Below are 15,172 nucleotides of genomic sequence, written 5' to 3' on the forward strand. Positions count from 1 at the left end.
AAATGGAAAGAGAATTCTTTGGTGAACCCATGGACCAGATGTGGCGATTACTATTAAAAAGAAAACTCTTTAAAGCCTTAAAATATTATGGATCAACTATTTGGGTTGCTGGCATGTGATGATTAATTTATCTTAGGACCAGTACAAAACACAATTCTAAGAAATCACTTATGGTACATTCAAAAGTTCTGGGCATAAAGGAAAACAGGAATTTCAACCTTAAAGGGACATGAAACCCAAAATGTTTCTTTCATGAATCAAATAGAGAATACCATTTTAAAAAAAATTTCCAATTTACTTCTGTTATCTAATTTGCTTCATTTTCTTGGAATCCCTTGTTGAAGAAACAGCAATGCACATGCATAAACCAATAACATTAGGCATGTATGTGCAGCCACCAATCAGCAGCTCCTGAACCTATCTATGTATTCTTTTCAACAAAGGATACAAGAGAATTAAATAAATTAGATGATAAAAGTAAATTGGAAAGTTGTTTAAAATTGTATGTTCTCTCTAAATCATGTAAGGAAAAAAATGGGTTTCATGTCACTTTAACTGTTAATATAAATGAATTGTGTAATAATAAGTCCACACTTTTTTAATATATGCTAACTAGAGGGGACACAAACAAGGAAATGTTAAATAAGATGGTGAACAGGAAAGAAAAGTGATTAAAATGAAGATGACAACCAAAAGAGTCAAAGTGTGAATGAGTAGAAATGTAAATACTATAGATTAATATAATAATTATTATTTATTTGTTTCTTATTGGTAAAATATATCCATATTCCAGAAAATAATTCTGAGCAATATTCCTGCTCATTAAAATGAAGGGACAGTTCAAAGAAACAAAATGCTGTCTAAATGTAAAAAGGTTAAAAACAAAATATCCCAGGATTCTGCATCAAAATTACGAGTCTAAAGAAGAACCATTACATGTCTCATAAAAACAAAAGGGGTAATACAAATAGGTTAAACTTAGGACCAGTAAATAAAGTAGATTTGTATAATCATCAACTGCATGATAAAGACAATGAAATAGCACTTAGGGGACGATTTATTATTGCCTGGTGGACATGATACGCTGCAGCGTATCATGTCCGCCAAACATCGCTGAATGCGAGCATTGCACAAGCAGTTCTGGTAAACTGCTTGTGCAATGCCACCCCCTGCAGATTCACGGACAATCGGCCACTAGCAGGGGGTGTTAATCAACCTGATTATATAGGATCGGTTGATTGCTGTACGCCACTCAGAGGCGGCGGATACAGTTAAGGAGCAGCGGTCTTAAGACCGCTGCTTCATAACTGCGGTTTCCGGCGAGCCTGAAGGCTCGCGTGGAAACAGGGCGAGATGGCCCATTCGGGCCATCATAAATCGGCCCCTTAGTCTGAACTTCAAATGAACTGTAGATTTTTTTTCTGACAGATGTCAGTTATCTCTTTTTCCACTCCTCCTGTATCATGTGACAGCCATCAGCCAATCACAAATTCATATATGTATATTTTGTGAATTCTTGCACATGCTCAGTAGGGGCTGGTGACTCAAAAAGTGTAAATATAAAAAGACTGTTCACATTTTGTTAAAAAGTTTAATTTTGACTAGAGTGTCCCTTTAAGCAAGTCCTATGAATCCTCAACACCACTGTAGCAAATCAAATTGAAAAGCTCAATAAAGAAGCAAGTCTATAAACTGTACAGGAATCTTTATATATATAAAAAAGTATCAATTGATAACTTTCATAAAAACAAAAATAATAGAACCTAAAACATTACAATTTCATTCTTTATATAGACCTTGATGTTGATATGACTTGGTGCCATATTTTAACAGGAACTCTAAACCAGTAGAATCAATTCCTCTTCTACAATATCATATTTAAATACATATATGCAAATGAAAATAATGCAGCTTAATACCCTCAAAAGACAGCATATCTTTCCTCTATTCATAGTGCATTGGGATGAAATATTCTACAAACATAAGCAAAACAAAGGTAATCTGGAATTATGATACTGTCAAACCAGATCCATACCCAGTTCTGCAATAGGTAAAATCATAACCACCTACTTTGTATGTAGTGTGTAGCTTTTATATGTGGTAAAAAACGTGCACATTTAATTTCAAAAGGGACATGAAACCAAAAAAAGTATTTTATGATTTATATAGAACATACATTGTAAGTTTCTAATTTATTTCTGATATTTTATTTGCTTCATTCTCTCAGTATCTTTTGTTAAAGGATAATCAACGCATTACTGGGAGCTAGATGAACACAATCAGGTAAGCGAATAGCAAGAGGTATATGTGCAGCTATTAATCAGCAGCTATTTCACTAAAATGCATTGCTGCACCTGAGTCTACCTAAGTATCCTTTTCAACAAAATATATTAAGAAAACAAAGCAAAAGATATATTAGAAGTGAATTGGGGAGTTGTTTAAAATTGCATGCCCTGAATCATCATGAGTGAATACCCAATTTGTTTCACACTTTCTAACCATTCCATTAACATATTCACCGCATATACACAGGTCATTATATTTGTGTGATTATCGGGAGAGATGCAGAACATTAGACACCTAATATCAAAATTGTTAATTTAATGTTCCACAATGTAAAATAAAGCTGAGCATTGAGATCAAACAAACTAATTGAATGTTTTAAATGCAAACTCCAACATTTCCATTTTTAGAATATATATCAAAACTGTAATAATACATTGATGGGCTATAAAATGTAACTATCAATGTTTGAATTAAAGTGAATGTAAATTTTGATGCTAAAGTGAACGGTTTTTAAAAATTAAAAACAGGGGCACTTTAATTCATCAAAATTTACATTTCACTCGTGTTGTGAAAAAAAAACAACTTACCTTTTAATCTTGACAGCTGCTCCAGCTTCCTCTGGTCGTCGCAAGCCATTTCTGATGTCAGAAATGATGGATGGGTCATCCTTCAATCACGGCTTCCCCCCGGGCAAATCAGTGTCTGATTCAATGCCGTGATTGGAGGAAGCCGGATTCCTCATTTTAGACCCAGGAAGAGGCTTTGCGACGGGTGGAGGAAGCTGCAGCAGCTCTCGTAAAAGGTACGTTTTTTTTTCACAACAAGAGTGAAATGTAAATTTTGATGAATTAAAGTGACCCTGTTTTTAATCAAATTTTTAAAAACCGGGCACTTTAGCATTAAAATTTACATTCACTTTAAGAACTGTGCTATTTTTAAAGAGTTTATCATTGTTGCCAATCCAGAGATTAAATTCCTGATCGTGTGAATCAGTACAAAGTGCTATAGCTAACATTTAAGAAAAGAAGGAAACTCATTGTTGCCTCTTTCTCAAAACAGCAGTAAATGTTAACAATATAATTAAACATATCCATCCTCACTGGCAATCATAACAAACTCCACCTTTTTAGTAACCTCATTGTACATAAAGAGACATTGTACTCAAAAATGTTTATATCATGTGTATGAGAGTAGCAGTTTAAAGGGATATGAAACTCAGCATTTCCGGAGCACTCTATGGCAGCAGTATTGCAAGAATGTTATAAATTTCCCAAGAGCACTAGAGGGCAGCACTATTTCCTACCATGTAGTGATCCAGATGCCTACCTAGGTATCTCTTCAACAAAGAATATAATGGTAGCAAAGCAAGGTTGATAATAGAAGTAAATTGGAAACTTTTTTAAAATCGTATGCTACCCCGGATTTGGGGTTTCATATCCCTTTAACAAGTATTTGTTTTTTCTTTTTTTTTGCTGGAGCTTAGTTTTTAGCTGGAGCTGTATTTCGACCTTGGCCCTTGTTTCATTCTCTGTAATTATTTGATACTTCCCTCTCATATTTTATTTGAGGGCATTTCTTCCTTTTTTTGCCTAATTGTTTTGGCCTAATATCATGCAGAGACGGGTGGTTATTTTCTCTTCTAAAGTGACTTTATATGTCTATGTATTTGTTTTGCTTTTTTAAAAATATATCCACATCAGTACTGTAATCGAACCTTGTATTTAATGTTCCTCTAGGTTATATTCTATCCATATCTATCCAAAAAAAACAAACAAAAAAAAATGTTTATATTGTTGTTTTCCACCCCACATCTCTTTTAATATATTTGTGGGGTTAACCATATATGTATAAGCAAGCAAATAGAGCAGTATATATATATATATATATATATATATATACAGTATATATATATATACTATTTTTTAACATTAATTTAAGGATTAAAGAACCACTCAATGCAGTAGAATTGCATAATTAACAAGTGCATAATAAAAAGACAATTATTTAACACCTACTCTGAATTTCAAATAAGCAGTAGATTTTTTTTCTGAAAAAATGTATTTTTCCTCTGATTTTCCGGCACCCTGTATCATGTGACAGACAACAGCTAATCACAGACAAGTATACGTATACCCTGTGAGCTTGTGCACATGCTCAGTAGTATCTTTTCCCCCAGAAAGTGTGTATATAAAAAGACTGTGCAACATTTGATAATGGAAGTAAATTAGAAAGTGTCTTAAAACTGCATGCTCTATCTGAATAATAAAAGTTTATTTTGACTTGAGTGTCCCCTTAAATAAAGTACTTCCAACTGTATGGATCCCTGGAAGTAAAACAAAGATACCCCATGTATATAACTTCTCTCTTGAAAACACAAGGGTCTATTCCCGTCCATTAGAAAAGACCATTCCAATTGATTAGAAAAACTTGGGTATCACATGCTCTTCAAGTGTTTATGTACCAAATAAATCAATCCAGAAACTGGTTTACATTGACCCTTTGGGGCAGATTTATCATCCCCTAAATGCAGCCATATGCTGCTGTTTCCGCGCGATCCTTCAAGCTCGCCAGGACACAGGAGTTACGAATCAACGGTCTTAAGACCACTGCTCCTTTACTCGTCTGCCACCTCTGGGCGGAGGACAGCAATCAGCCCGATCGGATATGATCGCAAATCTGCAGGGGGCAGTATTGCACAAGCATTTCACGAGAAATGCTTGTGCAATGATAAATGCCGAAAGCGTATACTGTCAGCATTTATCAATGTGCGGCAGACATGATCCTCTACAGTAGATCATGTCCGTCCGCACAATGATAATTGGCCCCTGAAATTCTATTGACTCTTTAAAGCCTAGTTTGTATTATTTAACACACCCTATATTCATACTAGAACAGCATTTTCCTATATTTTAATTTGTCGGATAAACTCAGTTTACACAATTGTTAATCAGTTTATTAAATTGAGACTCAATCTATTGTAAATATATTAAACATTTACACAACTAAAATGCAATTGCCACAATGTTTATTTATTATTTTAATTAAGTATTTTATTGTTACAAAATGCTAATCATTAAATTACTCAAAAGTATATGAGAAATATTAATTGTGCAAATCTTTAGCTGATATATATATACAGTATATATATATATATATATATATATATATATATATATATAAAATATATATTTTTTGTTACACTTAGGTACTTTACTCTGAAATAATTAAATAACAAAGTCTAATTTTGACTATTTTTTTATTGCAGATTTCTCTTTCTTTAGGCTGGCTTTACTGATTACATATACACTTTTGAATTAGTTATCTGGTCACTACCATATTGTACAGTGACATATGACACTAATATAAATTAACATTACAATTTATCTCATCAACCAACCTGTGCTACAGTTTGCCAGTTAGTTGCATCATCTTCACTTGGATGTATCCCAAAGTTCCATCTCCTCTGAACTACATAGATCACTGGTTCAACAGAAATGTTGAATTTTGAAGACCATTTGATCTCAAGATGTCCAGGCAGCAGCTCACTAAAGCTAAGTTCCTTTCTTGGCTTCAAAGGAACACCTAAAATCATGAAACATACAGTAAAGTAAATTCATTGCAACAATACATAAATTACAACATATTTAAACATGTGGGGCAGATGTTAAAGCAGAAAACAAGTGGCCTGGCTAAGCCCCTGAATGGCCTGAAATCAATTTGTTCATAGTTCCACTTGCAATTATGACTCATTAGGAATAAATGGAAAACATTTAAAGAGAGATCATGAAAGAAATTTCCTTTCTGTCTTCTACTGTTACAATGGATTAACCATATGATTTTTATTGCACAAATTATACATCATTATTGCAGAATGTAAACTTAACTTTAAGATGTTTAAGAGGTCTCTGAAGAAAGAATGATAAATAATACATTAACATCTAGAATTCTATAGAATGCACTACAAATAGCAACTCACCATAGACAACTTGAAAGTGTACAATTAAAATGATGCAATAAAACAAATAAATGTTTCAATATTTCTCAAAAGACACATGTAGGGTATAATAATAAACAAAATATTTATATTCAATTATATATTTATAAAATATGCTTTTCAACCTGCCCTTTACTGGCAGATATAGCTAGGAAGGCAATTTATATTCACCTATAGTTTTCACTTACTTTTTTTCAAAGGTATGACCTTGAGCATTGCTCTAGACTACAATTTCACCAGGTTTATGCCTAGCTTAGTTTTATATTTTCAATGTATGACACAAAAGAGACAAATGCACAAGTTTTTGGAAAGTTATTTTAAAAATGAACATAACCATATTTGTTGTACATGGGGCATCAACTCAATGAACAACAAAAATGACTCTGTGAATCATTAGCTAACATTATAAAAAATGTGCTTTTCCTTATGTGATAAGAACGTTGCATCCATGTGCTGCACGTACCTTTTGTGATGTTTTTCCCTTTCTCTTATTATTCCTTTAGCCATGTGCTCTCAAACATTTTTTTATACTGTGAGCCATAAACTCACATTTGTGTGTACCGGATACAATAAAAATGTACATATGGGGAGATAAAATGTTATATCAATGGGTAACAATCTTAAAGAATTTTGAATACCGTCCTTTAAAGAATCCAAACACAGCTCTTATGTTCTGTCTCTGCATGTTCCTTGCCATATTCTCTGTGTCGTCTAGCCAGTCACCAAAACGATCTCATCCTCTCACTTGTTCCATGCCCCTACTCTCTCCAAATCCCTCTTTATAACTTAATGTACAGCTTTGGCTTACCCCCAAATCACTCTTTGTCTTCTAACGAGAAAACATGGGAATAGGAAATAAAAGAATAGCAGTAATAAAAAAAAAAGTAATTCAAACTAAAATCCTAAATCCAAAAAACTCCTAGTGGACTATATGTAGCCAGAGTGCTGCCAGTTTGACAGCCCTGTCTTTTTTCAGTGAAATGAAGTATTGCAGTAAAAAACTACCTAACATTTCATAATTTCTTACAACTGCCAGATATTCTATAGCATGCACTCGGAAAACACAGCATGGAAGACTATATGTCTGTCAAGTGAATTATCTGGTTTTGAGTCTCCAATACATTTTGCCCATCATCCAACATTCATCAGTCTTAACTCCACATAATAAGTATCATGAACTCTGTCAGTTTGAATTTCTGTGTTTCAAAATCCATCCTTAATTGTGATGTGCAATAATTTAGCAATTTGCATGTTGAGAAATGTTACATCTGCTTTGCATTATGGGCCATTGGACTCACTTGATTGGAAGTAACTCAACCTCACTCTGTTGTATGTAATTGTCAGCAGATGGATTCTAAAAGCACAAAGGATGAGAACATTACAGTTTACTTATGTAGAATCAGAACCGTGAACTTCAAAAGCAGATGTGTATGCAATATGTTGTCAATGTGCTTTTTATTATGCAAATTGTGTACTCCTTTTATCATACTTGGGCAAATTAGCAAGTGAAATATTTAGTATCAGGTAAAAGTATTCAAATCAAACTTGGTTTATATGTTTGACATCATATTATTTGATGAAGTTTGACTGTTCAGACGAAAGTGGGAAACAGGACAACTGTTTAGGCAACTCCTTTCAAAGTAAACTACAGAAAAAATAATACCAAAATATTTATAAGATATATAAAAATAAACTATAAGAATGCCACATCATAATATATTAAATTAAAAAAAATGCTAAAGGAGTTCACCATAGATTTTTAATTTACAAATGTTTTTGTGGGCTGTATTGTAATGCATGCATCACCTTTGCATAGTTAAATGTTGTGAACATTCCTTTGCAAAACACAATGTAAAAATTGCCTTTAAAGAAATCCACCGGGGCCTTCAAAGTACTGGTGAGATTTCTTAGAGAATCTCGTAAGATCAGAGACCTTCAGATAATCGGGCCCTTAGGGGCCGATTCATCAAGCTCCATATTGAGCTTGATGCAGCTGTTTCTGCACATACAATCAGGTTGATTGACACCCCCTGCTAGCGGCCGATTGGCCACAGATCTGCAGGGGACGGTATTGCACAAGCATTGCTTGTGCAATGATAAATGCCAACAGCGTAAGCTGTCGGCATTAATCGATGTGCGGCGGACATGATCCGCTACAGTGGATCATGTCCGTCCGCACTTTGTTAAATCGGCCCCTTAGTCTCCATCTCAGAAAATAACCTGCCATAACTAAAACTGATCCAAAATGTATTAAAGGGACAGTATACACTCATTTTCATATAACTGCATGTAATAGACACTACTATAAAGAATAAGATGCACAGATACTGATATAAAAATCCAGTATAAAACTGTTTAAAAACTTACTTAGAAGCTCTAAGTCTAGCTCTGTTGAAAAGGCAGTTGGAAAGCCCACTGCAAGTGGGAATTAAGACCCTCCCCCCCCTTCTTTTGCATATGAAAAGACCCTTTACACAAACAGGAGCAAGCTGGAGAAGGTAGCTGACGGTATTCTCATAAAACTTTGGGGCTTGGTTAGGAGTCTGAAAATCAGAGCCATGTTATTTAAAAATAAGCAAAACTATACATTTTTTTAAAAAAAAAAAAAACTTTATGAGCTATATAAATTAATCATCAAAAAAAAAATTAGTGTATAATGTCCCTTTAATGGAGTAAAAGCACCATCATACATTTAATATTCCATATAAAATTTACTGGAGTGCACAAAACAAACTTTCCACCAAAATAAAAATAAAGTGAAAAAGAAAGTAAAAATAAAAAGCATATGGGTTTCATTATTTTAATACTGTTTTTGGATTATTCAAGTATGAATTATATTTTTCCTAGAAAACCAGTAAATTTTTAACATCTTTTTAATTCTATCAGTATATACAGAAACATATCTGTTATTATGGTAAAGATGCTACTGTTGATTAGTGTGGTCTTTATACAATTATCTGAATATTGATGTTAACAGCTATATAATTAGAACAATATGTGTAAATCTATAATATAGCATGTACTGTATATTATATCAAGCTAAAAAGAAATTAGTATATGTATATGCTTGTATTGTGTTAAGATTACTATCACTTTATGTTAATTCATTGACTGCAATCAGTAGTTTATTATATATTCCTCTTTCTTATATAGTCACACTCTTAAAGGGATATGACCCAATCGTATTGACCTCGCATTCTGATCGGAGCTGATCTTGGATGACGCCCTTAAAGGAACCTTTATTCGTCGTTAGTCCGTCGGGCCAGAAGGATGTTCTGCGTCGGAGGTCTGCAGGATGGAGCCGCGGTTGGATGAAGATACAAGACCTCGCTTGGATGAAGACTTCTACCGGATGGAGGACCTCTTCTGCCCCGCTTGGATGAAGACTTCTACCGGATGGAGGACCTCTTCTTGCCCCACTTGGATGAAGAATTCGGCTCGGCTGAGTCAAGACAACTCAAGGTAGGGAGATCTTCAGGGGGTTAGTGTTAGGTTTTTTTAAGGGGGGTTTGGGTGGGTTAGAGTAGGGGTATGTGGGTGGTGGGTTTTAATGTTGGGGGGGTTGTATTTTTTTTTACAGGTAAAAGAGCTGATTACTTTGGGGCAATGCCCCGCAAAAAGCCCTTTTAAGGGCTGGTAAAAGAGCTGATTACTTTGTAATTTAGAATAGGGTAGGGCATTTTTTTATTTTGGGGGCTTTATTATTTTATTAGGGGGCTTAGATTAGGTGTAATTAGTTTAAACTTCTTGTAATTCTTTTTTTCTGTAATTTAGTGTTTGTTTGTTTGTTTTTGGACTATAGTTTAGTTTATTTAATTGTATTTCATTTTAGGTAATTGTAGTTAATTTATTTAATTAATTTAATGATAGTGTAGTGTTAGGTTTAATTGTAACTTAGGTTAGGATTTATTTTACAGGTAATTTTGTAAGCATTTTAGCTAGGTAGCTATTAAATAGTTAATAACTATTTAATAACTATTCTACCTAGTTAAAATAAATACAATGTTGCCTGTAAAATAAAAATAAATCCTAAAATAGCTACAATATAATTATTAGTTATATTGTAGCTATCTTAGGGTTCATTTTACAGGTAAGTATTTATTTTTAAATAGGAATAATTTAGTTAATAATAGTAAGTTTTATTTAGATTTATTAAAATAATATTAAAATTAGGGGGGTATTAGTGTTAGACTTAGGTTTAGGGGTTAATAAGTTTAATATAGGTGGTGGCGGTATAGGGGGGCAGGATAGGGGTTAATAAGTTTAATATAGGTGGCGGCAGGGTCCGGGAGCGGCGGTTTAGGGGTTAATACATTTATTATAGTTGCGGCGGGGTCCAGGAGCGGCGGTTTAGGGGGTAATAACTTTATTTAGGTGCGGGGGGCTCCGGGAGCGGTGGTTTAGGGGGTAAAACAGTGTAATTTAGTGTGGGTGCTTAGTGATAGGGTAGCAAGAAAGCTGCGAAGAAGCCGATGAGCAGCAAGATCGATGACTGTCAGTTAACAACAGTCCGCTGCTCATCGCTCCATACTTGGTGCGCGGCTTATTGACAGCTTTCTTGATAACTTTGACGAACGTATTCAGGTCCGCCGCAGCGATGGTATGCGAGCTTAGGCGAGCGTATTGGGGCGGCGAATGCAGGAAAGTAGACGGCTTCATACATAGAGGTCATTGTCTTTACAGGGGTTGCTTTAATTGTTATATTAATCCAAATAGACTTAGTAGTTAAATTGTTGAATATATACAGGGAGTGCAGAATTATTAGGCAAGTTGTATTTTTGAGGATTAATTTTATTATTGAACAACAACCATGTTCTCAATGAACCCAAAAAACTCATTAATATCAAAGCTGAATAGTTTTGGAAGTAGTTTTTAGTTTGTTTTTAGTTATAGCTATTTTAGGGGGATATCTGTGTGTGCAGGTGACTATTACTGTGCATAATTATTAGGCAACTTAACAAAAAACAAATATATGCCCATTTCAATTATTTATTTTTACCAGTGAAACCAATATAACATCTCAACATTCACAAATATACATTTCTGACATTCAAAAACAAAACAAAAACAAATCAGTGACCAATATAGCCATCTTTCTTTGCAAGGACACTCAAAAGCCTGCCATCCATGGATTCTGTCAGTGTTTTGATCTGTTCACCATCAACATTGCGTGCAGCAGCAACCACAGCCTCCCAGACACTGTTCAGAGAGGTGTACTGTTTTCCCTCCTTGTAAATCTCACATTTGATGATGGACCACAGGTTCTCAATGGGGTTCAGATCAGGTGAACAAGGAGCCCATGTCATTAGATTTTCTTCTTTTATACCCTTTCTTGCCAGCCACGCTGTGGAGTACTTGGACGCGTGTGATGGAGCATTGTCCTGCATGAAAATCATGTTTTTCTTGAAGGATGCAGGCTTCTTTCTGTACCACTGCTTGAAGAAGGTGTCTTCCAGAAACTGGCAGTAGGACTGGGAGTTGAGCTTGACTCCATCCTCAACCCGAAAAGGCCCCACAAGCTCATCTTTGATGATACCAGCCCAAACCAGTACTCCACCTCCACCTTGCTGGCGGGAGTCGGACTGGAGCTCTCTGCCCTTTACCAATCCAGCCACCGGCCCATCCATCTGGCCCATCAAGACTCACTCTCATTTCATCAGTCCATAAAACCTTAGAAAAATCAGTCTTGAGATATTTCTTGGCCCAGTCTTGATATTTCAGCTTGTGTGTCTTGTTCAGTGGTGGTCGTCTTTCATCCTTTCTTACCTTGGCCATGTCTCTGAGTATTGCACACCTTGTGCTTTTGGGCACTCCAGTGATGTTGCAGCTCTGAAATATGGCCAAACTGGTGGCAAGTGGCATCTTGGCAGCTGCACGCTTGACTTTTATCAGTTCATGGGCAGTTATTTTGCGCCTTGGTTTTTCCACACGCTTCTTGCGACCCTGTTGACTATTTTGAATGAAACGCTTGATTGTTCGATGATCACGCTTCAGAAGCTTTGCAATTTTAAGAGTGCTGCATCCCTCTGCAAGATATCTCACTATTTTTGACTTTTCTGAGCCTGTCAAGTCCTTCTTTTGACCCATTTTGCCAAAGGAAAGGAAGTTGCCTAATAATTATGCACACCTGATATAGGGTGTTGATGTCATTAGACCACACCCCTTCTCATTACAGAGATGCACATCACCTAATATGCTTAATTGGTAGTAGGCTTTCGAGCCTATACAGCTTGGAGTAAGACAACATGCATAAAGAGGATGATGTGGTCAAAATACTCATTTGCCTAATAATTCTGCACACAGTGTATATATATATATATATATATATATATATATAACAAAGATCTGGATAATCTTTATAAATATAAGCAGCCGTTTTAACATATATCTAAATTTGAGATTGTATTTAAAGGGAAATTAAACAATAAATAAATGCTAGATAGAATTATGCATTCAAAGAAAAGACCAATCTGAGAATAACATGAAAAAGTATTTTTTACAGTTTCATTAGCTATTAAAATATTGAAAAAATAAGTGTAAAGTTTTAGTATCTATAAAAAAGTGAGCTGCCATGTTGTAACTTAGGTTACCTTCTCTGCTGTGGCCAATTAGGGACAGTTATAAATAGGTCACTAGAGTGTGCAGCCAATGGCTGTGTGTAATATAACAGTGTTCTGCACTTCCATTTCTGAAAAGAACTGAAAAGCTCATAATTTCAGAATGGAATTACAGGAAAAGGCGACAAAATAAATAATGAAAGCATATTACAGAGTTTTTTAATATATACGATTTATCATTTTATGTTACCATCTATGAGTGTTTAATGTCCCTTTAAGGGTGATGTTCAAAGCTAAAATATTGTGTTATCTACAAAGAGTAGTTATTAAAACTAAAAACAATTATCATATATAAGCAGCTAAGGGAGTGAGCTTACGTGCACACTCATCTTATTTCCCAATTCAGTTTAAGGAAGTTTACTATGAAATCTCATGAGAGTTAAGTGAAATCGCATGAGATCACAGTAAAAGAGTTCATGACCTCAGCACTACTGATGCTGATTGGCTGCTGTTCATTTCTTCATTTTTATTTTCACCTGCAGCTGAGCAACAGCTGAAGTATATTTTTTTACACAGCTGAGCTGAGGAAATTGTGAGGTAAAATATCATCTTTTTTTACATAGAAATGCTCAGGTAGTATTTTCCTGTCAGCTTTTTACAGCTATACTGCATCAGTTTCAAGTGATTTAGCATATGAGTATTATGTCCCTTTAAAGAAAAGCAAAACTTTCATTTACTGCAATTTCATACTAGTTTGGTACTAGAGGAATATTGCATGTTCCCAGCCTTTAATATAAGTTTTAAAAACATGCCTTGCATTTAAAGTAAGTGAAGCTTAAAAAGAAGAAAAGGGTGGCCAACAATGCCAAAAGCTGTTTGTCAAAATAATCCCAGAGTATTGATAATATGGATGACATAAGTGACATTTGGAAAATAATTTAAAGAAATTAAGTAAGAAGAATAGTACCATATCTTTCAGGAGCTTAGAGATATTTAAAGGGACAGTCTACACCAGAATTTTTATTGTTTTAAAAGATAGATAATCCCTTTATTACCCATTCCCCAGTTTTGCATAACCAACACAGTTATAATAATATACTTTTAACCTTGGTGGTTATCTTGTATCTAAGCCTCTGCAAACTGCCCCTTTATTTCAGTTCTTTTGACAGACTTGCAGTTTAGACAATCATTGCCTGCTCCCAGATAACTTCACGTGCACGAGCACAGTGTTATCTATATGAAATACATGAACTAACACCCTCTAGTGGTGAAAAACTGTTCAAATGCATTCTGAAAAGAGGTGGCCTTCAAGGTCTAAGAAATTAGCATATGAACCTCCTAGATTAAGCTTTCAACTAAGAATACCAAAAGAACAAAGCAAAATTGGTGATAAAAGTAAATTGGAAAAGTGTTTAAAATGACATGCTCTATCTGAATCATGAAAGTTTATTTTGGCCTAGACTGTCCCTTTAAGATATATTGTAGTAATTATGGAACATTATAGGATTTATGTTGCTTTTTATCGAGTATGTTTCATCACAGATGGAGAAATACAAATACCAGAGGTGAAAAATTAACTCAATATGTGAATAAGCATACAGATCAGAATCTCACCAACCAATGCTGACATCCTACGCCTAAAGATGTGCACTTACATATTGTACATCTCAGAATCTCATCAACTCCACATCATACACCTACAGATATGAACTTACATACTGTACATCTCAGAATCTTACCAACCACACATCATACACCTAAAGATGTGACATTACATACATCTCAGAACCTCACCAACCACAAATGTAGACATCCTACACCTAAAGGTATGAACTTACATACTGTAATCTCATAATCTTACCAACCACACATCATACACCTAAATATATGAAATTGCATACATCTCAGAGCTTCACCAACCACACATCCTACACCTAAATATGTGACATTACATACATCTCAGAACCTCACAAACCACAAATGTAGACATCCTACACCTAAAGGTATGAACTTACATACTGTACATCTCAGAATCTTACCAACCACACATCATACACCTAAATATGTGACATTACATACATCTCAGAACCTCACAAACCACAAATGTAGACATCCTACACCTAAAGGTATGAACTTACATACTGTACATCTCAGAATCTTACCAACCACACATCATAAACCTAAAGATATAAAATTGCATACATCTCAGAGCCTCACCAACCACACATCCTACACCTAAAAAATGTGAACTTACATACTGTACATCTCAGATTCTCACTAACAATACACCCTACCTCTACATCTCAGAATATCACCAATCACAAATGCCCATCTA

General features: G+C 34.8%; 1 protein-coding gene across 1 annotated transcript in view; it reads right to left on the minus strand.

Annotated features, from left to right (window-relative positions):
• The window catches only part of ANOS1 (anosmin 1), a 210,802-nt gene that overhangs the window by 72,656 nt on the left and 122,974 nt on the right, over window positions 1–15,172 (minus strand). The window contains 1 exon segment of the mRNA XM_053706453.1: window positions 5,684–5,868. Coding sequence (XP_053562428.1) covers window positions 5,684–5,868 — 185 coding nt within the window.

The sequence above is a fragment of the Bombina bombina genome, chromosome 3, assembly GCF_027579735.1.
Source record: "Bombina bombina isolate aBomBom1 chromosome 3, aBomBom1.pri, whole genome shotgun sequence".
Taxonomy (NCBI): domain Eukaryota; kingdom Metazoa; phylum Chordata; class Amphibia; order Anura; family Bombinatoridae; genus Bombina; species Bombina bombina.